Source organism: Macaca nemestrina, chromosome 20 (genome assembly GCF_043159975.1).
Source record: "Macaca nemestrina isolate mMacNem1 chromosome 20, mMacNem.hap1, whole genome shotgun sequence".
Lineage (NCBI taxonomy): Eukaryota > Metazoa > Chordata > Mammalia > Primates > Cercopithecidae > Macaca > Macaca nemestrina.
Window position 1 is genome coordinate 66,818,857 of NC_092144.1, and position 24,562 is coordinate 66,843,418.

At 48.0% G+C, this 24,562-nt stretch overlaps 2 protein-coding genes across 7 annotated transcripts in view; both read left to right on the top strand.

Moving 5' to 3' along the window:
* The window catches only part of LOC105488121 (zinc finger protein 71), a 42,437-nt gene extending 29,422 nt beyond the window's left edge, over window positions 1–13,015 (top strand). For 2 of the 5 annotated variants that reach the window (XM_071088002.1, XM_011751899.2), the window contains exon 2: window positions 11,394–13,015. In XM_071088002.1, coding sequence (XP_070944103.1) covers window positions 11,414–12,883 — 1,470 coding nt within the window. In that variant the 5' untranslated portion in view covers window positions 11,394–11,413 and the 3' untranslated portion in view covers window positions 12,884–13,015. Of the gene's footprint in view, window positions 1–3,836; window positions 3,964–9,273; window positions 9,456–11,393 lie in introns of all 5 variants that reach the window. The other 3 variants (XM_071088001.1, XM_011751898.2, XM_024794779.2) reach the window with 3 other exon arrangements.
* LOC105488122 (small integral membrane protein 17) overlaps window positions 1–24,562 on the top strand; it is a 59,972-nt gene that overhangs the window by 6,322 nt on the left and 29,088 nt on the right. The gene's annotated exons all lie outside the window — the stretch shown is intronic.

The following is a 24,562-nucleotide window of genomic DNA, read 5'->3' on the forward strand; positions in this document are numbered from 1 at the left end:
ATCCTCACCAGCTGTGTATTCTTACCAGTTTCTTGCATTCACTTCCATAAAAAGTCTGCACCAGCCGGGCACAGTGGCTCACGCCTGTAATTCCAGCACTTTGGGAGTCTGAGGCAGGCAGATCACGAGGTCAGGAGATCAAGACCACGGTGAAACCTCGTCTCTACTAAAAATACAAAAAATCAGCCGGGCGCGGTGGCAGGCACCTGTCGTCCCAGCTACTCAGGAGGCTGAGGCAGGAGAATGGCGTGAACCTGAGAGGCGGAGTTTGCAGTGAGCCGAGATCACGCCACTGCACTAAAGCCTGGGTGACAGAGCAAGACTCCATCAAAAAAAAAAAAAAAATCTGCACCTATATAGGCACATATGTATAAATGTCCCTTATTATTTCCTCTTATGGAAATGTTAACAAACTAGACACACTGTTCTGGGCGTTGATTTGTTTTTTCATGTAACAGTATATTCAGGAGATCATTCTGCATCTGCAGCTAAGGAGCTGCCCCCTTTTTTTTGTTACAGTTGTGTGTATTCCACTGTGGTGGATTCGCTGACCTAATTTAACCAAACCTCTACTGATGGCTATTTGGGATGTGTTCACTCTTTTTACTTCTTCATCTGATGCTGTAATAAATATCCTTAAACATATATGTTTTTGCATGTGTGTTAATATATCTGAATTAGTCTAAAGTGTTCAAAAGAATTTGAATATTCGTTTTGATACATTTTGCTAAATGCTACTCCATAGACATTATTCCAGTCTGTTCCCCTATCAGGAGTGTCAGAGAGGAATATTTTAGTATTTGAGTTGGACAGAGTGTTTCAAGAGGAATGTTGCAGTATTTGTCCTTTTGTGACTGGCGTATTTCACTGAGCAGAATGTCCTCAAGGTTCACCCATGGTGTCGCATGTGTCAGAATTTCCTTCCCTATCAAGTCTGATTTCATTGTATATACAGACCACATTTTGTTCATGTTTTCGTCTGTTAGTGTACACTTGGGTTGCTTCCACCTTTTGTGTATTGTGAATGGTGCTGTTAGGAACATGGGCGTGCAAATACAGAGTGCACTTGTAACATTCTAAATTAGATTCTGTCCCTTTCCTGCTCAAACCTTCCAAAGAATGAGTAAGAAGGAGCCAGCTTAGGCCAGACCTGAAGGAAGAGCATTTTGGGCAGAGGGAACAGCTAGTGCTAGTGCCCTGAGGTATATTCGAAGAGAGAAGGAAGGCTGGCAGGGCTGGAGCAGAGCCCAAGGGGCAGAGCAGGTGTGGGGACAGGGTGGGGGTCAGAGGTCAGAGTCAGGAATACACATTTGGGCACCACAAGTTTTCATTACCTGCCACTCTGGGTAGTTCATGAGAGGCAGCAGCCTGCAAGGATGAGGACTCGGGCTCTGGAGACAGCCCGTGGGGTTCAAAGCGTGGCTGTCCCATGCATTAGCTGTGTGCTTTGGTCCAGGAACCTACCCTCTCTGTGCCTTGGTTTCTTTTTCTTTTTCTTTTTATTTCTTTATCTCCACCTTCCAGCCTCCCTCCAGTGCCCCCTATTGACAGAGCTTAACGGAGAGTAGCTACTAAGGTAGAAACAGCACCGGATCGCTGAGTCAAAGCCCGCAGACCTCTGTGCAGAGTGTGGAAGGCGGGCTTTGGGGATGAAAGACAATCATTTAATCACTTTTAAACAGGCATACTATATTATAATGTTAGTGCCTGCCTCGTAGGTCTGTTTTAAGTTAATAATGGATGAATCAATATGTGCCAAGCACAGTATCTGTTTCTCAAGGCTGCTGTAAATAAGTACCACAGACTGTGCAGCTTAAACAAAGGACATTTATTCTGTCACAGTTCTGGAGGCTGGAAGTCCGTGATCAAAGTATCTGCAGTACCACACTCCCTCTGAAGGCTCAAGGGAAGGCTCTGTTCCAGGCGTCTCTCCCATCTGCTGGCAAGTTCCCTGGCTTGTGGCAGCATAACTCCATTCTTCACACAGCCTTGTCCTTGTGTGCATGTCTGTCTCTGTCCACATTTTTCCTTTCTGAAATGCAAATTAAAACCACAGTGAGACACCACCTTACCCCAGCCAGGATGACCATTATTAAAAAGTCAAGAACCAATAGATTGGCATGGATGTGGTGAAAAGGGAATGCTTATACACTGCCGCTGGGAAGGTAAATTAGTACAACTTCTTTGGAAAACAGTATGGAGGTTTCTCAAAGAACTAAAAGTAGATCTACCATTTGATCCAGCAATCTCACTACTTGGTGTCAACCCAAAGGAAGATAAGTAATTATATCAAAAAGACACCTGCACGTGTATGTTTATTGCAGCACAATTCACAATTGCAAAGATCTGCAGTCAACCTGAGTGCCCATCAACCAATAAAGAAAATGTGATACACACACACACACATATATATCACATTTATACACATACACATATACATACACACACACACCATGGAATACTACTCGGCCATAAAAAAGAATGAAATAATGTCTTTTCCAGCAACTTAGATGGAACTAGAGGCCATTATCCTAAATTAAGTAACTCAGGAATGGAAAACCAAATGCTGTGTGTTCTCACTTATGAGTGGGAGCTAAGCTATGGATATACAGAGTCATACTGAGTGGTATAATAGACTTTGGAAACTCAGGAGGGGGCAAGGTGGCAGGGGGGTGAGGGATGAAAAACTACATATTGGGTATAATGTACACTATTCAGGTGATGGGTGCACTAAAATCCCAGACTTTACCACTGTACATTTCATCCCTGTAACCAAAAATTACCTGTACCCCTAAAACTATTGAGATTTTAAAAATTAAAAAACAAATTTCCCCTTTCGATAAGGACACCAGTCCTGTTGGATTAGGGCCCCCACCCCCACTCCAGGATGACCTCATTTTAACTAATTACATCTGCAGCAGCCCTGTTTCCAAATAAGGTCATGTTCTTGAGGCCTTGAAGGTTGGGACATCAACATATGAATTGGGGGGGCTCAACTCAGCCCATACCAACCACTTAGAGTAGTACCTGGCACATAGCAGCTGCTGCATAATGTCTGGTGTTGCCTACCTCATCATCACCATCCACCCTGCTCCGCCAGGTTCTTTCAGTCCACAGGCTTGTGACATCTACCACAAAGCGCTGCTCCTTCCGCGTGGCCTTCTCTCCACTCCCCAGCAGTCTCATCTGCCTTTTTACCTTCGGGTCTTGATCCAAACTCTCTTCCCTACCCAGAATCTCCCCCTAAAGACCCAACCACCAGTTCTCTTCACAGACTACTCAGAGTCTTCCTGGGCACCCCCTATAGCTGACATTACTCAGGCACCTGGAGATCTCTGTTCATACCTTCATGATTGATTGCATTTACCAAGTTACGTGTCTTTGCCTGTCTGTGCCATGAGGAATTAGTTCGTGAACCTTTTGTGTCTGTATCCCAGACCTGGGCTTGCTGCCTGGCGCTTAGTAGGGGCTCAGAAAAGTTAGCTGTGCCCCTGGATTCCATCTGGGGCTCTGCCTCTGCTGTGCTTCTAATGCACTTGTTGATTCACTGGGTTAGACTCACTTTGCCTTCAATTCCTTTGTATCTGGTTCTCAGATCTGTGACCTTCTGTTCCAGAATGTCTCATATGGGATTTATTTCTCTGTCAGAGTGCCAACCCAATATAACTAGACACAGAGAAAACTGTGAGTGATCCCTTTAGAACCCTGCCTCTTATTGAAATCACTTCAGCTACATCCCATCTGCCTCCCCTAAATCCTCTTGGCTTTTCTGGCCATTCCGCCAGGCCTCTTTAAGGAGGGCCCTGCGATGAGCGGATGTGGGTTTCCTCTTACAGGAGTCAGTGACGTTCAGGGATGTGACTGTGGACTTCACCCAGGAGGAGTGGCAGCAGCTGGAGCCTGCCCAGAAGGACCTGTACAGGGATGTCATGCTGGAGAACTACAGGAACCTGGTCTCACTGGGTAAGGGGCAGCTTCGTTGAGTTACTCATCATTGGCCCATAACTTCAGGACCACAAATAAATTAAAAAAAAAAAAGATCAACAGATCTGACTACATGGAAAGTTTTAAAATTTGCTCTACTTGAAGCTAAAAATAAAGTTGATAGATGATGGTATGGGAAATAATATTTCTCACGTGTTTACATTCAAAGGGTCATAATTATGTTAGCAGCTCCTGGGAATAAGAAAAAGACTAAGCGAATGATAGAATGGACCAGACTTATGAGTTGGTGATTCATAGATACAGAAATACACAAAGTTACACTTTATAAAAGTTTTTTAAACCTTACTACTGGAGACACACAAATTGAGATACCAGCAGTTTTTGCCCATGAGGTACACAAAGATCAAAAAAGAATAATAGCCTATATTATGAGGCTATAGAGAAAAGGACTCCCATTGTAGGGGTATAAAGTTGCAACAGCTCTTTGGGAGGATAGCTTGGCCTTATCAATCAAATATTGAAGGATTCCGTTTTTAGAGATCTGTCCTTTAGAAATTCTCACGTAAGTATGCAAAGTTTTCCATGGGAAGAAAAATCAAGGAAAATGACCTAAATGCCCAGCTGCCTAAGACTGACTGAACGTATCAAGGCCTATCAATATGATGGAAACCAGGCATCTCTTTAAAGCTGAGGACTGTTTGTAGGCACTGCCATGAAAAGATGTCCCACAACATACTGTGAGGTGAAAACACTCACTTTTGGAATCAGAGTGTGGTCCTATTTCTTTAACAACTTTTCTGGAGGTATTATTGACCTGTAATTAACCGCACATATATAAAGTGAAGAGTTTGATGCATTTTGACGTAGTGCATACCCACGAAACCATCACCGTGATCAAGATAAAGGACACATATCCATCATCCCCAAGAGTTTCCTCATCCTCCTTTATTACCCCTCTCTCCCCCTCCTCAACCCCCATCTCAGGAATCCGCTGGTCTGCTTTATGTCGCTGTGGTTGAGTTTGCATGCTCTCCAGTTTTATATACATAGAATCATACAGGTACTTTTTTTTTTTGGTCTGGCTTTTTTTTTTATTTGACTTGGCATTATTTTGAGATTCACCCATGTCACTGCATGTTTCATAGTTCATTTATTTTTATCTCTGTGTATTATTCCATTGTATGGATATGCCACAATTTGTTTAGCCATTCGCCTGGTTATCAACATTTGGGTCATTTCTAGTTCTGGGCTATTAGAAATAAAGCTGCTGTGAACATTTGTGAACAGTTCTTTGTGTAGACATTTGCTTTTCCTTCTGTTGAGTGGAAAGTCTGGATCATGTGCTACATGTATATTTAACTTGTTTAAGAAACTGCCAACCTGTTTTCCAAAGTGACTGTTTCCACCAGCAGTGCACAAGCTTCATTCCAATTGCTTTATATTTTAAATTTAGCCTCCCTTGTAGGTGTGTGGTCTCATCACTGTGCTTTTCATTTGATACTGACACTTGTAGGTATGTGGTCTCATCACTGCGCTTTTCATTTGATACTGACACTTGTAGGTGTGTGGTCCCGTCACTGTGCTTTTCATTTGATACGGATAATCTTTTCATGAGCTTATTTGATGTTTGTATATTCTCTTTGGTAAAGTATCCGTTCAAGTCTTTTGCCTATTTTTTCTCCCCCATTGGGTTCTTTATTATTGAATTTTGAAAGTTCATTATTTATTCTTGATACAAGTTTTATCAGATATATGCTGTGCAAATATTTCCTCCCATTCTGTGGATTGTGTTTTCACTTTCTTGATGGCATTATTTCTGACTCTAAAGTTTTTAATTTTGATGTAGTCTGATGTATCTATTTTTTGTTGTTCTTGTTGCCTGTATTTTTGGCGTTATATCTAAACAGTCTAACCCAAAGTCATGAAGATTTATTCCTGTGTTTTATTCTAAGGTTTTAGTGGTTTACCTCTTCACTGAGGTCTCTGATCCATTTTGAATTAATTTTTGTGAATGATGTAAGAAAGGGGCTCAGCATCATTCCTTTGCATGTGAATATCCAGGTGCCCCAGCGCTATTTGTTGAAGAGCAGAAGTTTTTAATACAATGAAGTCCAGTTTATCAATTTTTTGGTTTTGGTGTCTTTGTAAGAAATCTTGGCCTATCCCAAGGCCTCAGAGGTTTTCTTCTGTAAGTTATATAGTTTTAGGTTTTACATTTTGTTCTTTTGATCTATTTAAATTTCTTAATATGATATAAAGTATTAATCCAAGTTTATTGGGGTATGTGGGGAGGGGGGACAAATGTATGTCCAGTTGTCCAACACCATTTGTTAAAAAGACCACTTTCTCCAATGAATTGCCTTTGCACTTTTGCCAAAAATCACTTGTCCCTACAAGTGTGGGTCCAATTCTGAATCCTGTTCTGTCCATCTGTTTGTCTGCCTTTGCATCAATACCAAGCAGTGTCATCCTTTCAGATCTTGCTTTTATGACTCGTGCCCAGTCTAGAATGACATTCTCCTAAAGACCATTCTGGGTGTTCTGCCCAAAACCCCACGAATGACAAGGTTTTACAGTCTGACTGGTAGGAAAAGGCACTCTTCTCAGCCCTGTGTCAGCTCTGGGCACTGTTTTCAAATCCTTTCAGATGGTTTTTTTCCTGTGTTGGGTGGTTTCCTGACTTGCATGTTTTGACCAACAGTCTGCTGAATACTGGAGGGAGTTCCTTGCAGGTCTTCAGAGCGCTCTGTGTGCAGCTCATTCCTCTCTAGTCTGTCCTGGGAACTCTATCTGCCTTGGTCTCTCAGCTCCATCTCCTCAACTTGGGGAGTTGGCCAGACTGTACCTCAATTTACCTTTCCTTTGTCAGAGCCTGGAAACTTCCCAGGCAGTAAGCTGGGGCAGTCGTAGGACCTACCTTGTTTGATTTTCTTCTCTCAGGGATTGTTGCCCTTCCTTGCCTGATATTCAGTGTCTTCACATCCATTGTTTTATATATTTTGTTTTAGGCTCAAGGGAATCTCATCCTTTATACTCCATCTTGGATGAAAACCCCATTTGGGGGAAAAATGTGTGTGTGCATGTACAGGTGTGTTGTGTGTATTTTTTTAAAGGTATGTGTTGGAGGGGAGTCTAAAATATAAACCAAACTGTTAACTCTGATGAGTAAGATTACAGGAGACTTCTGTTTTCTTTTCTTTTCATTTTTTTTTTTTTTGAGACAGAGTCTTGCTGTGTCGCCCAAGCTGGAGTGCAGTGGCATGATCAGAGCTCACTGCAACCTCTGCCTCCCAGGTTCAAGCAATTCTCCTGCGTCAGCCTTCTAAGTAGCTGGGATTACAGGCGCCTCAGCCTCTCAAGTAGCTGGGATTACAGGTGCCCACCACCACACCCAGCTAATTCTTGTATTTTTAGTAGAGATAGGGTTTCACCATGTTGGCCAGGCTGGTCTCCAACTCCTGACCAAGTGATCTGCCTGATTCAGTCTCCCAGTGTGCTGAGATTACAGAGACTTCCATTTTCTCCGTTCCATTTTGGCGTTTGATGTTTTAAAAACAAGTGTAAATTACTTTGTAATCAGAAACAAGCATAGAAAGACAGAAAACTGAAAAACTATGAAGGACAAGAGATTTAGCAATGTGAAAAAACAATGCACCTACACTTGTATCAAAAGGAATGAATGGCATTTTGCACATTAACGGCTTTTGGCGACAGTGCCCTGTGCAGAAGCTTGGGATGTCTCCCATGACAGTGGCCTTGCCATCAGACTTTCTGTTGTTTTGCTGACCTGATTAGAGAAAAGGTGTGATTGGGTAGTTTTAATCTGGGTGGGGTGGACTTGTGTTTTCACAGCTGTCATGGTTAGCGCTGAGTGTTTGCTGTTTGCAGATGATCTCTACTGCAGGGTTTTAACTTGTGAAAGGGAAGTGGCTTCCTTCCCCCTGTCCCTCTGCTGGTATTCTTCCCCCAGCTCTCCTGATTTCTCGAGGTCATGTTCACTCCAGGAGACTTCCAGCTGTATTCACAACCAAGACTCCTGGTCCTCTCCAATCGCTGCCAGCTCATATTCCAGAGCATCTCAGACTCCACTGGCCCCAGACCAAATTCACCATCACCCCTGGAGACAGTCTTCTTTCCGCCGAGTCTACATCCCACACTACCATCTGTGCCAACATCTGGGCATTGTGCCACACCCTGACGAGGGTCTCTAAACCACAATCGTTCACCTGCATTAAGTATTTCTCAGCTCTTTTCGTCTGAGATGGGAAAAGTGATGCATGGTAATATAGCCACTCCTCAGGAGCCACAGCTCCGGGGCCACACTGCTAGGGCTTGAATCCCGCTGTGCCTCAGGTGTATTGTGTGCCCTTGAGTACATCTCTGACTCCATTCTTGGAATCTCCGTTTCCCCGTCAGCAAAATGGGGATGGTCATAACTGTCTACTACTGTACGTAACTCAAGTATGATTGTGAGGGTCTCCAGAGATCCATGCAAATTGCTTAGCACTGTGCCAGGCGTGTTGCCAGTGCTCCATACTCGCTTATCTGGTGCCTTCCGTGTGCAGGCTGTGTGAGGAGCTGGGGGGTGAGCAAGGCCCTTGCCTCTAGTGGAGCTGACTCCTGCTGGGGGCTGATAATAAACAGATCAAGGGATAGGCAGAGAAGAATTGCCACAGGTCACTGAGTGTTCATAAAGAAGTGGGCAGGAGGACCTTCCTTCCTTCCTTCCATAGGGTAGATTGGGAAGGCTCCCGTGGGATTGTGGGGAAACAGGCCTGAAGGATAAGGACGTCCACGGCAGGTCCACAGGACAGTGGGTACAGAGGCCTGGAGGCAGGAAGAACACACGGACAAGAGGGAGAGCATGGTGATGAGAATTTGGGAGGGAAGGTGGCCAGGGGACGACTCAAGCAGGCCAGCTGGGTGCTGAGAGCCCTGAGGCTGCCGAAGGTGCTGGCATCATTCTCAGTACAGTAGGGAGGCCACGGGAGGGCTTGATCTGACTCCTCAGAAGACCACACTCCCGGAGGAGTGGAGGACGCATTGCAGGGGTGAGAATGGGGTGGGGAGGACAGAGAGGAGCTGCTGTTGCATTTCTGGCAAGGGCCCACAGTGGCCAGCCAGCTCTTTTGTCAGCGGGGACCGGGAGATTTGGTCTGATTCAGGCTGTTTGTGCACAGCGACGCTTGCCAACGGTCAGGACGGTGGGAGGGAAAGGGCAAGTCAGGGTGTCTGCTAAGTCTCTCTAAAACAATTTTTTAAATTTTATATTTAAAACTGTGAAAAATATATATAGAACATAAAATCTACCATTTTAACCACTTTTAGGAGTACAGTTCAGTGGCCTTAAGGACATTGATGATGATGTGCAGCCATCACCGCCATCCATCCCCAGAACTCTTTTCATCTCCCGCAAATGAAACCCTATCCCCTAAACACCAACTCCCACCCACTCCTCAGCCCCCGGCATCCTCTGTTCTGCCGTCTGTCTCTGGGAATCCGACCTCCAGGTACCTCAGATGAGTGGAATCACATAGCATTCATCCTTCCATGTCTCATTTATTTTACTAAGTCTCTTTGATGGGCTTTGCTTTTTTAAAGAAATGTTTTTCGTGGGGAAAGTCTGAAATCCCAAGTTTTGTATCGGATGTATTAGACTTGGGCTATCCAGTTGAGATGCTGGGCTTTTTTGAACAGTTTGGACATAGCCCAGAAAGCAGGTCTGGGCTGGAGGTGCATGTTTGAGCAGCATCAGCCTGTGGATAACATTTAGATCCAGACTCACTTCGTGTGGCTTTGCAGGTCTGGTGTGATTCAGGAGAGGGGTCTCAAACTCAGGTGGCCTCAGGAACTACCAGGTGGATCATTTATATAGGGTAGGGGGACAGCTGCTGCCCCACGCAACATCTTGTCACCCATAAGAATGAGGCTCCATGTGGCTGTGTGTTCACGTGTGTGTTCATGTAGCTGGCAGCTACATGGACAGCAACTTTTAAATGTTGGGAATGAGTCCCCTGATGCAGAGTCTAGACTCCCGAGAGCCACCTAGGCTAGAAATCGAGGTTTAGAAATGAACAGGATACACATGGAAGGTGATTGAAGCTGTGGGTATGGAGGTAGTTAGCCAGGGCAGGGTGGATGAGCAGAGAAGAGGGTCTGAACCCAAGCTCCACGGAATGCCTGCCACCCAAGAACCAGGCAGCAAAGAGGGGTGTGACGGAGCAACAGAAGCAATTGTGAGACCCCAGGTCATGTGGTTATTACGGGCTCAAGTGAGCAGTCCTGTGTGTACGAACACTCTTAGTGCTGAGGCTGACAAGAGGGCTGGGGTGCGGGAGGTCTGGGGCCAGCCAGGGCAGGTGCATGATGAGCTAGCAGGAGCCAGAGCCCCAGCCAGGGGGGAGGGGATCTCGCAGCCAGCAACCCGGGGGCAGTTACACCAGAGAAGTGGCCAAGGGGCAGGAGAAATGCCCGATTTTTCTCTCATTTCACTTCCAGTTTCCTGCCTTCGGCCAGACGCACAGGAAACCAGTGGGTAAAGTCAGCATCCTGAGTACAGGGCAGGTCAGAGAAGGGTGGAGAATAGAAAGTGGGTCGAAGGAGTAGAGAATAACCAACACATGCCATATAAATGCTAGTTATTTATTATTTCTTTATTTTTATTTTTTCAAAATTTATTTGTTTATTTTTTAAGAGGGTCTCATCCTGTCACCCATGCTAGAGTGCAGTGACGTGATCATAGCTCACTGCAACCTCGAATTCCTGGGCTCAAGTGATCCTCCCACCTCAGCCTCACAAGTAGCTGGGACAACAGGCATGTGCCACCATGCCCGACTAATTAAAAAAAAAAATTTAGTAGAGGCGGGGGGGCCGCCGGGGAGGGAGTCTCACTTTGTTGTCCAGGCTGGTCTCAAGCAATCCTTGCCTCGGCCTCCCAAAGTGTTGGGGTTACAGGCATGAGCCACTGTGCCTGGCCATCTTATTATTTCTGATAAAAACTGTTGCTGAGGAGCATGACTGGTTGTGGGTCTGTGGGGAGGTGAGGAGGCCCTGCAAGTCAGTAGCTGGCTGCAATCATTCCTACTCAGGTTTGCAGAGCCCGCCCTTGGCTCCCTGCTAGCCCAGCTCACTGCTACAGTTGCTCTCCAGCCGTGCCCTTTCCGAGCTCCTGGTGCCGCTGTCATCCCTCTTCTGAAGGGACATTTGCTCTCCCTGCTCACCTCCTGTGTTGACTCTGCCTCATAAACCACATTGGCCTCAGTTCCATGCCTCCCGCTTCCCTCCCTCTCTGATCCAACGTTCTTCGTTGCTAACTTGCTCTGTGCCTTGGGCCTTACTGGGGTCGATTTCATTTGCTCCTTCCCGCTGTGGAGATTCCTCACTCCCAGCGTCTTTAACTACATATATTTGCATCTTCTGTTTTTGTTTTTGTTTTGTTTTGTTTTCAGACTGGGAGACTAGACCTGAAATGAAAGAGTTGGATCCAAAGAAGGACATTTCGGAAGACAAACCCTCTGTTGTTGGGGTGGCCACAGGAGGACCGACGAGGAACAGTGCCAGGGGTCCTGGCTCAGAAGGAGTGTGGGAACCAGGCAGCTGGCCAGAGAGGCGGCGGGGAGATGCGGGTGCCCAGTGCGAGCCACTGGGAATTCCCCAGGGGAACAAACTCTTGGGGGGCTCAGTACCCCGATGTCATGAACTGAAGGCATTTACCAACCAAAGCTGTGTCCTGGTTCCACCACGGCTGGACGACCCCACAGAAAAGGGGGCCTGTCCACCCATAAGGCGTGACAAGAACTTCTCCAGTATTTCGGACCTCAGTAAGCCCCCCACGCCCTGCGTGGAGAAGAAAACCTATGACTGCAGCGAGTGTGGCAAGGCCTTTAGCCGAAGCTCGTCCCTGATAAAGCACCAAAGGATCCACACGGGAGAAAAGCCGTTTGAGTGCGACACCTGTGGGAAGCACTTCATCGAGCGCTCGTCCCTCACCATCCACCAGCGGGTGCACACGGGCGAGAAGCCCTATGCCTGCGGGGACTGCGGCAAGGCCTTCAGCCAGCGCATGAACCTCACCGTGCACCAGCGCACGCACACGGGCGAGAAGCCGTATGTGTGCGACGTGTGTGGGAAGGCCTTCCGGAAGACGTCCTCTCTCACCCAGCACGAGCGGATCCACACGGGGGAGAAGCCCTACGCGTGCGGGGACTGCGGCAAGGCCTTCAGCCAGAACATGCACCTCATCGTGCACCAGCGCACGCACACCGGGGAGAAGCCGTACGTGTGCCCCGAGTGCGGGCGAGCCTTCAGCCAGAACATGCACCTGACCGAGCACCAGCGCACGCACACCGGGGAGAAGCCGTACGCCTGCAAGGAGTGCGGCAAGGCCTTCAACAAGAGCTCCTCGCTCACCCTGCACCAGAGGAACCACACCGGCGAGAAGCCCTACGTGTGCGGCGAGTGCGGCAAGGCCTTCAGCCAGAGCTCCTACCTCATCCAGCACCAGCGCTTCCACATCGGGGTGAAGCCGTTCGAGTGCAGCGAGTGCGGCAAGGCCTTCAGCAAGAACTCCTCACTCACGCAGCACCAGCGCATCCACACCGGGGAGAAGCCCTACGAGTGCTACATCTGCAAGAAGCACTTCACGGGGCGCTCGTCCCTCATCGTGCACCAGATCGTGCACACCGGGGAGAAGCCCTACGTGTGCGGCGAGTGCGGCAAGGCCTTCAGCCAGAGCGCCTACCTCATCGAGCACCAGCGTATCCACACCGGCGAGAAGCCGTACAGGTGCGGCCAGTGCGGGAAGTCCTTCATCAAGAACTCCTCCCTCACTGTGCACCAGCGGATCCACACGGGCGAGAAGCCCTACCGATGCGGCGAGTGTGGAAAAACCTTCAGCCGGAACACGAACCTGACGCGCCACCTGCGGATTCACACCTGAGCGCCGCCGTGCAGGGCTCTCCCTGGCGGTGCTCAGGACGGACGTCAGAGGGATGCGCGCTTTGCCAGCAGTGCTGTGAGAAGTTCTCCCCTGGGGTGGGGACTCGGGGTCAGGGGACCTCAGGAATGTGGGGTTGTGGAAGGGCTGGCTGATCACACATGCCCCCTCCTTACTGAGCCTCAGAAAGCAAGCCCCTCGGTGTCGGACGTATCTGGGGACATTTCAGGGTTCACTGTAACTGAGCCATGGCCGCTGGTAACAGACATCAGGGTTCCAGACTAGCTCTCTGAGTAACTGTCCTACGAGCTTGGACAGGTCACGCCTGCCTCCACATCTCTGTTTCTTCAATGGGAAAGTGGAGCTGGTGGAGGGGAGGGAGGAGGCATCTCCCCCTTTGTCAGAGACACCCTGGAGTCCAGATGCAGCTTGTCACCATCTGCATTGTCTCGGTGGGTTAGGAGCATGAGGGCTTTCCTATCCCTCCACCCACCATTTCCCTGCAGTGCGCGCTGGAAGCCACCAAGCTAGGAAGTAGGCAGGAGTTTGCCGATTGTTTGTGAGGGGAAAAAAAAATTTTTTTTTTCAGAGTTAGCAAATAACAGTAACTACTGCTTTGAATGCCAAAGTTTCTTAGAGTGTGCTGTTACATTTTTTAAAAATAAAACTTCTAATTAAGGGAGACTGTGTCATTTTAAACAGTCTTCTGTTTTGGCCAGTTGTCTGGTCAAAATCGGCTTCAGTGATTGTGGGAGGGGCAAGAGGGAAAAGAAACAGCAGCAGGTTTGATATTCAGGATTAAATATGCATGGATTCAATAAGTATATATATCTAAGCAGAGACTATTTTTATAGTGATTTTTGCAGCTAAATGGGAAGGCAACTGTCTTAAGTCCCTTCCTGCTACTGTAACAAAAGACCTTAGACTGGGTAATTTAGAAACAATAGAAATTTGTCACTCATGGTTCTGGATGCTGGGAAGTCCAAGATCAAGGCTCTGGCAGATTTGGTGTCTGATGGGATATGTTCTTCATAGGTAGTGCTTTGATGTGTGTCTTCACTTGGTTGAAAACAGCAGACTTCCTCAGGCCCCTTATAAGGGTGCTAATCCCAGTCACAAGGGGCCTGACCTCATGACCTCCCAAAGGTCCTCCCTCTTCATACTGTTACACTGGGGATCATGTTTCCAACATGTGAATATGGGGAGGCACCAACAGACCATATCAGTAGCTTCAAGTGAGTTTCCTAAGGCCGATTGAAGCTCTGTTTACACATGAGTGTTCCCCAAAGTGTACTTTCTCTGGGGCCTTTTAGGCCATCCTTTTTATTTTACAATTTGATACTACTGGTTGCTAATGTCCTGGCATTTCCAGTTGTTCCACACTCCTTGACACTGGTGTACACGAAGAAATAATACAGAAAAAAATTATATCAGCAAGCACATTCTGCAAGTAAGAAAAACCGCCACTCTGACATGTATAAAAAAGGTGGATCATTTTTCTTTCTTTTTTTTTTTTTTTTTGAAATGGAGTCTCGCTCTGTTGCCCAGGCTGGAGTGCAGTGGTGTGATCACAGCTCCCTGCAAGCTCTGCCTCCTGGGTTCATGCCATTCTCCTGCCTAAACCTCCCGAGTATCTGGGACTACAGGTGCCTGCCACCACACCTGGCTAATTTTGTGTATTTTTAGTAGAGATGGGGTTTCACCGAGTTAGCCAGGATGGTCTTGATCTCCTGACCTTGTGATCCACCTGCCTCGGCCTCCCAAAGTGCTGGGATTACAGGCGTGAGCCACTGTGCCCGGCCAAGGTGGACCATTTTTCAAATTCTGGCCGTCAAGTGGGCCTCAGGGTGGGTTTGATCCAGGCTGTCCTCATTGGAGCCATAGCTCTGGTTCTCTGTGATTCTCTGGCTCTCCCTTCATGAGTTAGCATCATCCTCAGGCTGGCTTCCCGCGTGGGATTGTGGTGGTTTCCAGCAGCAAGTCTTGATCAGACATTGTTTTAGTTGCATCTGTTGTGGGAATAAATGAGAACTTGATCAGACATTGTTTTAGTTGCATCTGTTGTGGGAATAAATGAGAATATGTATGCACTGCGGAGAATGGGGTGTTACAATGGTCCACAACTATTAGCTAATATGTACACAAGATCTCACTACCCTTTAGTGGCAAAATGGAAGGAGAAGACCTTCTAAGGCCCTTTGGAGAGATGAAATGGCTCATTTAACTCTCACAAGATCCTTGAGGTAGGGATTCATGTACATATCGTACAGATAAGGAATCTGAGGTTCAGTGAGGCAAGGCGAGCTTCCTGAGGGCACACAGCATGGAAGTGGAGGGGCCAGGGTGTGAGCTGGGGTCCACCTGGACTCTGAGGTCCGTGCTCCTTGCCTACACTGGACTACTTCTAGAGATGGACATACTGAATTTCCCAGGGCTTGACTCCTGGCCTTGGTTTCCTGGACTCCCCAGTGTGTGAAGCAGAGATGGGATCGAGGCCGCACCACCACCATCCCCCTTCACCGATCCAGAGAACCTCCCGGGCCTCCTCGGAGGTCCCTCCTATTTCTTTTCCCTGCAACCCAAGCTGATGTGGAGGGCATTGAGACTCCTCTCGGGGGGATGTTGTGGTACCAGGTGGGTTTCACATCCCTGGTCTCCTGCCTCCCGGGCAAGTTCCCCACTCAGGGCTCCACGTTTCCCCAAGAGGAACCCCGAGGGGGCTGGAATAGCGACCACATTGATGGAGTCACTTGTCCACCTCTGAGGGGGTGCTCTTATCACCCCCACTCTACAGATGAGGAAACAGGCTCGCAGAGGTTCAGCCAGATGCCCAAGTTCACACAGCTCCTGGATTAAAACCCAGTCTGACTCCAGAAGCTGGACTGCAGTCCACGGCACCATTCCACCCCCCAGTTCCTCAGTTGGGTACTTACTGAAGCCAAATTATATTTACCCTCCTGAAAATGTGGATTCGGCAGGAATCAAGCAGGTCAGGAACCTACTTTTTAACAAGTCTCCTATCCCATACATCTGTCCAAGGCACTATTTGGGGTTATGTGCTGGCCTTTGGGTTCACCCTCACGGGGCCCTGTGTCTCTGTGTCCCCGGGCCTGACCCAAGCCTGGCCTTGAGGTTGTGGGTGCTGGGTGGGGTCTGAATGACCCCTTTACTCACTCAGAGTAAATGCCAGACTCCTCACAAACCCCTGTGTGATGCAGCCTCTCCCACCTCCCGTCCTGCTCCCCTCCTCACTCTGCTCCAGCCACCCTGTGCTTTTGTCCAGTCCCACCGCTGACCCAGCCAACTCCCACCAAAGGGGCCTCTCCCGTCCTGGCCCGGCACCCACACTGAGCTTCCTCAGGTCTGTGATGCTCAGTTTCACGTGTTGGCCTGGCTGGGCTCCAGTGCCCAGCAGTCCCATCACACAGTGAGTCCTGGTGGTGCTGAGAAGACACTTTATAGACGTGGATGCCGCCCACGTCAGCTGACTTTAAGTAAACGATTCATTATCTGTAATGTGGGTGGGCCTCATCTAATCAGTTGAAGGTCTTAAGAGCAAAACCAGTTTCTTGGAGAGGAAGAAACTCTGCCTCAGGGTTACAGTGCCAACTCTGGCCTGAGTTTCTAGCCTACCAGCCTGCCTTATGGATTTGGGACTTGCCAGCTCCCACAGTAGCATGAGCCAGTTATTTAAATTAAATCTATTTATATATAAAAGTATACATATGCCATATGTATAATAAGAAATATGAGGTATATAAAAGGATATGTATAAGATATACAGGTAGGGCATGGTGGCCCACACCTGTAATCCCAGCACTTTGGGAGGCCAAGGTGGGATGATTATTTGAGACCAGGAGTTTGAGGCCAGCCTGGGCAACATAGCAAGACCTCATCTCTACAAAAACATTAGAAAAATTAACCAGGTGTGGTGGCGTGTGCCTATAGTCCCAGCTACTCAGGAGACGGAGGTGGGAGGACTGCCTGAGTCCAGGAATTAGAGGTCGCAGTGAGGTGTGATCGTGCCATTGGACTCCAGCCTGGGTGACAAGGGAAGACTCTCTCTCTCACTCTCTCTCTCTCTCTCTCAAAAAAAAAAAAAAAAAAGGTCAGGCAAGGTGGCTCACGCCTGTAATCCCAACACTTTGGGAGGCCGAGACAGGCCTGAGGTCAGGAGTTTGAGACCAGCCTGGCCAACATGGTGAAACCCCGTCTCTACTAAAAATACAAAATTAGCCGGGCGTGGTGGCATGTGTCTGTACTCTCAGCTACTTGGGAAACTGAGGCAGGAGAATCACTTGAACCTGGGAGACGGAGGTGAGCCAAGATCATGCCACTGCACTCCAACCTAGCCGACAGAGTGAGACTCTGTCTAAAAAAAAAAGCTATATAGGATATATAATGATATAATAAATATATATGTAATAGCATATATATGATATATCTATATGGGATATATATGATCTAAATAAGGCAATCTATATGATAGGACATATGTAAATATATTAAGTTGTATCACTAATGCGTCTCTGCAGAACCCTAACTGATAGGGAGGCCCTCCCTGATGACCCTTCTTCCCCTGCTTCGTATTCCCCGTCGCGCGCACTGCAGCCTGTATCGATACCTGTTTTCTTTCTTTGCCATCCGTCTCCACACGGCATTCAGGTAGAGATCTGGATGTTACTGGTCCTGCCCACTGTTGTTTCCCCCAAACTTGCTACAGCACAGACACATAGTGGGTGCTCAGTAAATGTGTGTCGAATGAAAGAGTTAATGGTAGGTGCTCAATAAATGCTTCCTGGCTGAATCATGAATAAGCAAGTGAGTTTTCTGAGGCAGCAGCCCATTCCACTCTGGGCCTAATGTAGTCCCTGGAGACCTGGATCTGACTTGGATCCCTCAGCCTTTTGTCCACAGCCCCTGTCTGATTTAAAATGTGGGTTTTATTCTTATTCCAGGGAGGTGAGGCCCATAGGTCAGGAGATACCAGGGAGTGAAAAGACAGTTGCTACAGTTCCTGGGAGGAGAGGGCGGTGCCAGGCCCCACAGGGAAGCCCAGGGCAGATCAGGAGGCAGAGGGGCTGGGGGAAGACGGGGGCAGGAGCTTCTCTGTGGCTTCCCTAGCAAGGAGCGGGATTGGCTTTTCTGAGTAATTTAGCGGTTCTGGGGCACAGGGGCTGCCCTGGCTGTCTGGTTCTCAGCGCTGGGTGTTGAGGACAGGTGCACAGAGCCCCTGAGTGTGGGAGCCCAGTGGGGGAGTTGCTGGGTGTGGGCTCTGGATTGGGTGATTTGCTTGTGAAAGGTACGCTGTCAGCGGGGCTGTTTGCTGTCTCTAGGAATCACCCAGATCTGGGAGGGACAGTCCCTCCAAGGTCGGCAAACCTCCAAAATATCAAAGCATCTAAAAATAAAAGGCAGGGTTCATACACCTTTGCCCCAGCCAGAGATAATCCCCTGCATTCGGCCTTAGCCTGGGAAGCTGGAGAAGGCTCCTGACCCAGGCCTTGACTGAGGGGCAGCCTCTGAAGACCCAGGCTGCAGAGGGAAGGCTCTTCTGCTCCTCCCCGCCTGGAATCCCAATCAGAACCGGGGAACCCAGTGCGCCTGCCCCAGAGCATGACGAAGGGGCCTCCTGGTGGACACCCCTGGCAGCTGCAGATTCCTGGCCTGAGAATGGTCCAACTGAGAGGCTGGGCCTCAGCTCACAGCCTCAGATATGGGGGAGAGAAGGAAGCTCTTCCTTCAGAATCCTAGTGCGGTGGCAGTTTCCGAATTACATGAGATGAACGAGGGATCCTCTCCGAGATCACAGACTATTCTATGACCCCTGACAGGCCAGGTGTAGGGCCATGAACATGAGTTATTTGAGTCAAGCAGGTGCACTATCCAACACACACCTTACGGCCCTAATAATATTTTATTATAAATACTATTATTTATTAATAGAAAGTTTATATTGTAATATAGTCTTAAATATGTATATATGAGCTACATACATTAACAGGGTTTACATTATTAGTATAGGGTAATACTATTCTCTCTTTTGATTGAGGAAACAGGCTCAGAACAGTAATAATTTATTCGAGATCATGGGGCTGAAAAGCCAGACTTTTATGTGCAATGTTTCTGATTTCTAAATGGCAACAAATTTACATATTTATTAAGAAACTCTGTTTTGGGGTCAGGCATGGTGATGTGTGCCTGTCCTCCCAGCCACTCTGGAGGCCAAGGTGGGAGGATTACTTGAGACCAGAAGTTGGAGGCTGCAGTGTGCCATGATTGTACCACTGCACTCCAGTCAGGGTAGGAGAGTGAGAGGCTGTCTCAAAACAAACAAACAAAAAAGATACGCGATTTGGGCCTGGACTGGACAGGCCACACAAAATACCCCTGGGGAAGAAGGAGATTTGACTCCTGGCTTGCAGCCTGTGTAGGACCACCAAGTGATCAGGTGGGGTCTGGGGTCAGGGAATCCGGGGACCAGCTGCTAGTTCCACCACTTATGAGCTGGTGCTCGCTGAGCTCACTTGGTACCTGGGGATGGTCCTAGCATCTTATGCACAGGGGTAAAGCTCTGGGTGAGGTCGCAGACCTCGTGCTGGTTGGCATGGATTGGATGCATCAACAAGCCCCAGAGACCAGGAGACATCCCATGCTGGAAAGTATTCCTCATGCATCAGTCTGATTCTGCTGCTGTCCCTCAGCAGGAGGATCTACTCCATGGGGTGACTCAGGGATCCAAGCTCCCTCCACCATCTTGAGCCCATAATTTCTCAAGTAGACATCTGGGCAGCAGACCGGGGAGGGCCAAGCCATTTCTGGACACATAGCTCTCCTCTCCTTCCACTGGTGAGCAGTGTTCCTTGCACTCTCCTGCACGTGAAGGGTCATGGGAAGTGCAGTCTCTGGTAGGTGGTCAGCCAATTCCCAGGACCAACTCCACACCCTGGAAGAAAGGTGCAATGGTCTGAATTTGTGTGTCTCCCCAAAATTTACATGTTGAAACCCTAACCCCCAAGGTGATGGTGTTAGGAGATAGGGCCTTTGGGAGGTGATGAGGTCATGAGGGTGGGGCCTCATGAATAGGATTGGTGCCCTTATGAAAGGGACCCCAGAGAGCTCCCTCACTCCTTCCTCCATGTGTGGGCACAGCAAGAGGGCTCCATCTATGAACTGGGAATGGGCCTTCACCACACACTGAATCTGCTGGCACCTTAACCTCGGCCTTCCCAGGCTCCAGAACCGTAAGCAATGAATGAATGTTGTGTATAAGCCACTCAGTCTGTGGTATTGTTACAGCAGCCCAAAAAGAAAACACAGAATTTGAGGAGAGGCTGACCCTCCCTGCTACCCAAAGCCCAGGGTGGTACCAGCACATGTAGATATCAGGTACAGGAATAAAAGGTTAAATTCCCAGCTGTTTGGGGTGGCAAATCTGAGCCATGACAGTAACAGAATAAATTGCCACCCCTGCCTGGTCCTGGTGATGCTCACCCCTTGCTGGGATGATTGCAGGAGGTCTCCCCGCCTCACCCTTGCTCCATCCTCCATGCCCCGAGCCTGTTTGCCACGCAGAAGCCCTTCATGTCCCTCCTCTGACCATAACCCTCCATGGCTAAGTTATATTCAAAGGCATACAGACTGTGTTGGAATAAATTATATCAGAAGACATACAGACTGTGCCTGTTTGAACCAGATAAAGTTCTAAGGGCTGGAGAAACAGCTGTGAAGAAGACTTACAAAACCCCTGCCTTTGTGGGGTTGATGTTCTTCTGGGAAGTGACAATTTTTTTAAAGCCGTGGAGAAAATATCTCAGAAAGAGGAGAGTACTATGCGGAGGGTCGGGGCAGGTTCCAGATTTAAGAAGGTGGAGGGGGAAGGCACCCTGAGGAGGAGACAGGAAAGCAGAAACTCAGAGGCAGGACAAGGTGGGTAGGGATATGGGGGAAAGTGTTTCAGGAAGAAGGAAGAGCCAGGGCAGAGGCCTGGGGTTTCGCCCACACCTGAGGCAGAGTGACAAGAGGACAGAGAGCAGACAGGGGCCGGATCATGTGGGGCGCTGGCCAGCAGGGTGAAGACTGCAGCTTGACTGGGTGAGGTGGGAGCCATGGAGGGTTATGGGCAGAGGAGGGACATGAAGGGCTTCTGTGTGGGGAACGGGCTGGGGGCAGGGAGAATGGAGCAAGGGCGAAGTGGGGAGACCCCTGCAATTGTCCCAGCGAGGGGTGAGAGTGGCTGGGACCAGGCAGAGGTGGTGAGAAGGTAATGGATTCTGGGTAGGTTTTGAAGGTAAATCCGTGATACACTGAACTTTGGGGACTTGGGGGGAAGCATGGGAGGGGGAGGCGAGGGATAAAAGACAACATATATGGTGCAGTGTGATGGGTGCACCAGAATCTCACAAATCACCACTAAAGAACTTACTCATGTAACCAAATACCACCTGTACCCCAGTAACTTATAGAAAAATAAAATAAAATAATAATAATAAAAAGAAAGTAAAGCCAATGGGATTTATGATCCAACACAGCATCCAACTCCACTGTTATCAATCTTAGGTCTCCAATAGGAGAGCACAGCTCTGAAGGGGTCTGGGCTGGTGAGCGTTGCAGGCTGAACTGTGCTCCCCACCAGACTGATAGGCTGATGTCCTAACCCCAGTACTTCCCAATACGGTGACTGTATTGGGAGATGGGACCTTTACCCAGGTGATCAAGGTCAAATGAGGTCACTAGGGCCGGCCCTAATCCAATCTGCTGGTGTAATTACAAGGAGATTAGGATTCAGACACGCACAGAAGGTCGACCGTCTACAAGCCAAGGAGGGAGGCCTCCGGGAAACCAACCCTGCCAACAGATGATGGTGTGTCCATTCAGAGGCTCAACCCCAAGATGCTTCCGTGCTCTCTTCGTCTCACGTCCCCGCTCAGCCATGTGCACTGGCTTGAGCTAGCTTGCTGGAGGATGACAGGCCCATGGGGGAAGTCATCCTGGTCAAAGTTATTCTAGGCCAGCCAGCACAACCCCCAACTCACAGTCCAAGCTGTGGACAGATATGGGAGCAAGTCCAGCCAAGATCAGCCAAAGACAGATGAGCAGAACTGTCTAGCTGGTTCATAACTTCATGAACTATAGTAAATAATAGTTGTTTCTGTTTTGAGCTTTTAAATGTTGCCATGGTTGGTTGTATAGCAATAGCTAACTGACGCACCTTCCCAGAGCAATGTCTTTGTTGGTACTCCCGTTGGTACTCCCACCACCAATGTATAAGAACACTTATCTCAGTTACTCCCTGACCCATCCTGAGGAATAACTGCAAACTTCTGATTTTTCAGATCTTCAAGGGTCTAGGGTGGGTGTGTAGAGGCTGTTCATTTTTCCCCAATATCTGGTCCCTCCTTCTTCCATAGTGCTAGAACCCTTACATTTTAGCTGCATTTCCCAGTCTCCCTTGCAGCTAGGTGTGGCCATGTGACTAGCTTCCAACCAATAAAGTCTAAGTAGCAACATCATGTTGCCATTTCCAGGAGACGGACTACTGCATTCAGATGCTGGTTTTGCCACTTCTCTGTTGAGGAACTTTGGAAAAGTGACTTAGTTTCTCTGGTGCATCAGTTTCCTCATCTGTAGACTGGGGATAGCGATAGTATCCGCCTTATAGTGTTGTCAAGAAGAAGTGAAGTAACGCAATGATGCATTTAGAGCACTGCTTACAGCTGGATGTGGTGGCTAATGGCCAGATGTGGTGGCTAATGCCTGCAATCCCAGCACTTTGGGAGGCCAAGGTGGGCAGATCACTTGATGTCAGGAGTTCAAGACCAGCCTGGGCAACATGGTGAAACCCCATCTCTACTAAAAATACAAGAATTAGCTCAGTGTGGTGGTGCACACCTGTAGTCCCAGCTACTCGGGAGGCTGAGATGTGAGAATCACTTGAACCCAGGAGATGAAGTTTGCAGTAAGCTGAGATCGTGCCACTGCACTCCAGCCCGAGCAATACAGTGAGACTCTGTCTCAAAACAAAAACAAACAAACAAACAAAAAAAACAGAACAGTACTTACACATGGGAAGTTTTGTTATGTGTTGTTATCATTATCAGTATAATAATACTTTCATTTTATTTTTTGAGACTGGATCCTGCTCTGTCCTGAGGCTGGAGTGCAATGGCACGATCATGGTTCGCTACAGCCTCAACCTCAACCTCCTGGGCTCAAGTGATCCTCCCACCTCAGCCTCCTCAGTAGGTGGGACTACAGATGTGTGCCACCACATTTGGCTATTTTTCAAAAATTTTTTTTTGTAGAGATGGGATCTCTCTATGTTTCCCAGGCTGGTCTCAAACTGCTGGGCTCGAGCAATGATCCAACCTCAGCCTCCCAAAGCATTGGGGTAACAGGTGCTAGCCATCACACCCAGCCAATAATACTTTTATTATCACCTCCTAAGGTTGATGTAAGGTTTAAGTATGACCAAGCTCCATGTCTGTTATCAGAACAAGTTTCCCTGATGCTTATTTGTCTACCAAGACCAGGGAGAAATATTAGGAATTATATCCATCCATCTACTCCTTCCTCCCCAGCACCACACCATGAGGCTCAATAGGTTTTCCATTTCCTTCGTGACATGTACTCATTTGCCCAGTAAATCTTTTTCAAGGCATGAAAATTCATAAGGGGATCTTTTTGGGCGCAAGTTTCTTTTAAGAGATGCCTACAGGGATGTAAATGTTTATTTATAGCTGATCACCTGTTTTACAGAGAGATTGAGAGGTGGAAAGAAATGGAGGGAAGGAAGAGGTAGGTGTGAAGTTGGCATTTTTCATTGTTGATCCAATGTAGCACAGAGAGGTTGGTGTGAGCAGGTGCATGTGGAAAGGAGGAGGAGAAATTTGGGTCAGGAAGGAGCCTGAGCTATTTTTTTCTCTCCCCCTTAGTGGTGGGTGAGTAGCTGTTTTAAGGAAAAAGAAAGTGAGAAAAGGAAGAGAGTGAATACCTAATATATAAATACTCAGAACTTCTGTGCCCTCTGATAAGTAGGAATCCCAAGAAATAAGAAACTTTGGGGGTGAGCAGGGAGTCATTCATTCAACAAACATCTGAGCACCTACTCTGTGCCAGGCACTGTTCCAGGGTCTGGGAACCCAGCAATAAACAAACCAAAGTCTTTTGCCATATGGAACCACCACTCCTAATTTCTGGGTATGAGCAGAGAATGGGATGAAATGGAGAGTGAAGGCGGAGGCCACCTCAACTTCAGTGGTCAGAGAGGGCCCCTCTAAGAAGGTAACATTTGAGCAGAGACCCACTTGGCAAAGAGACAGTTACATGGGTATCTAAGGAAGACATTCTCCTTTCATCCAAGTGTTCACTGATGCTTTCCTTAGAAGAATTGGCAACACCCAAGAGTCCATCTTTAGAAGACTGGCCAAATATATCAGGATTCAACTGGGTGAGAAATGAGTTGAATATTTGAATATGGTAGGAGTTCTGAATTACAGAATTAACTCAAAACAAACAAAGAACAATATGTGTCTTATTTGTGTTTTCTTTAAGTGAGGGAGCTTCAGGGGCTTTCAGTGAGCAGCTATTTGCCGACTTTCACAGAAACATTTCAATAAATTAACAACCTATATAGAAGTAGTAGTGCTCTCTGCTAATTATCAGTTGTGTATATAAAGTGTA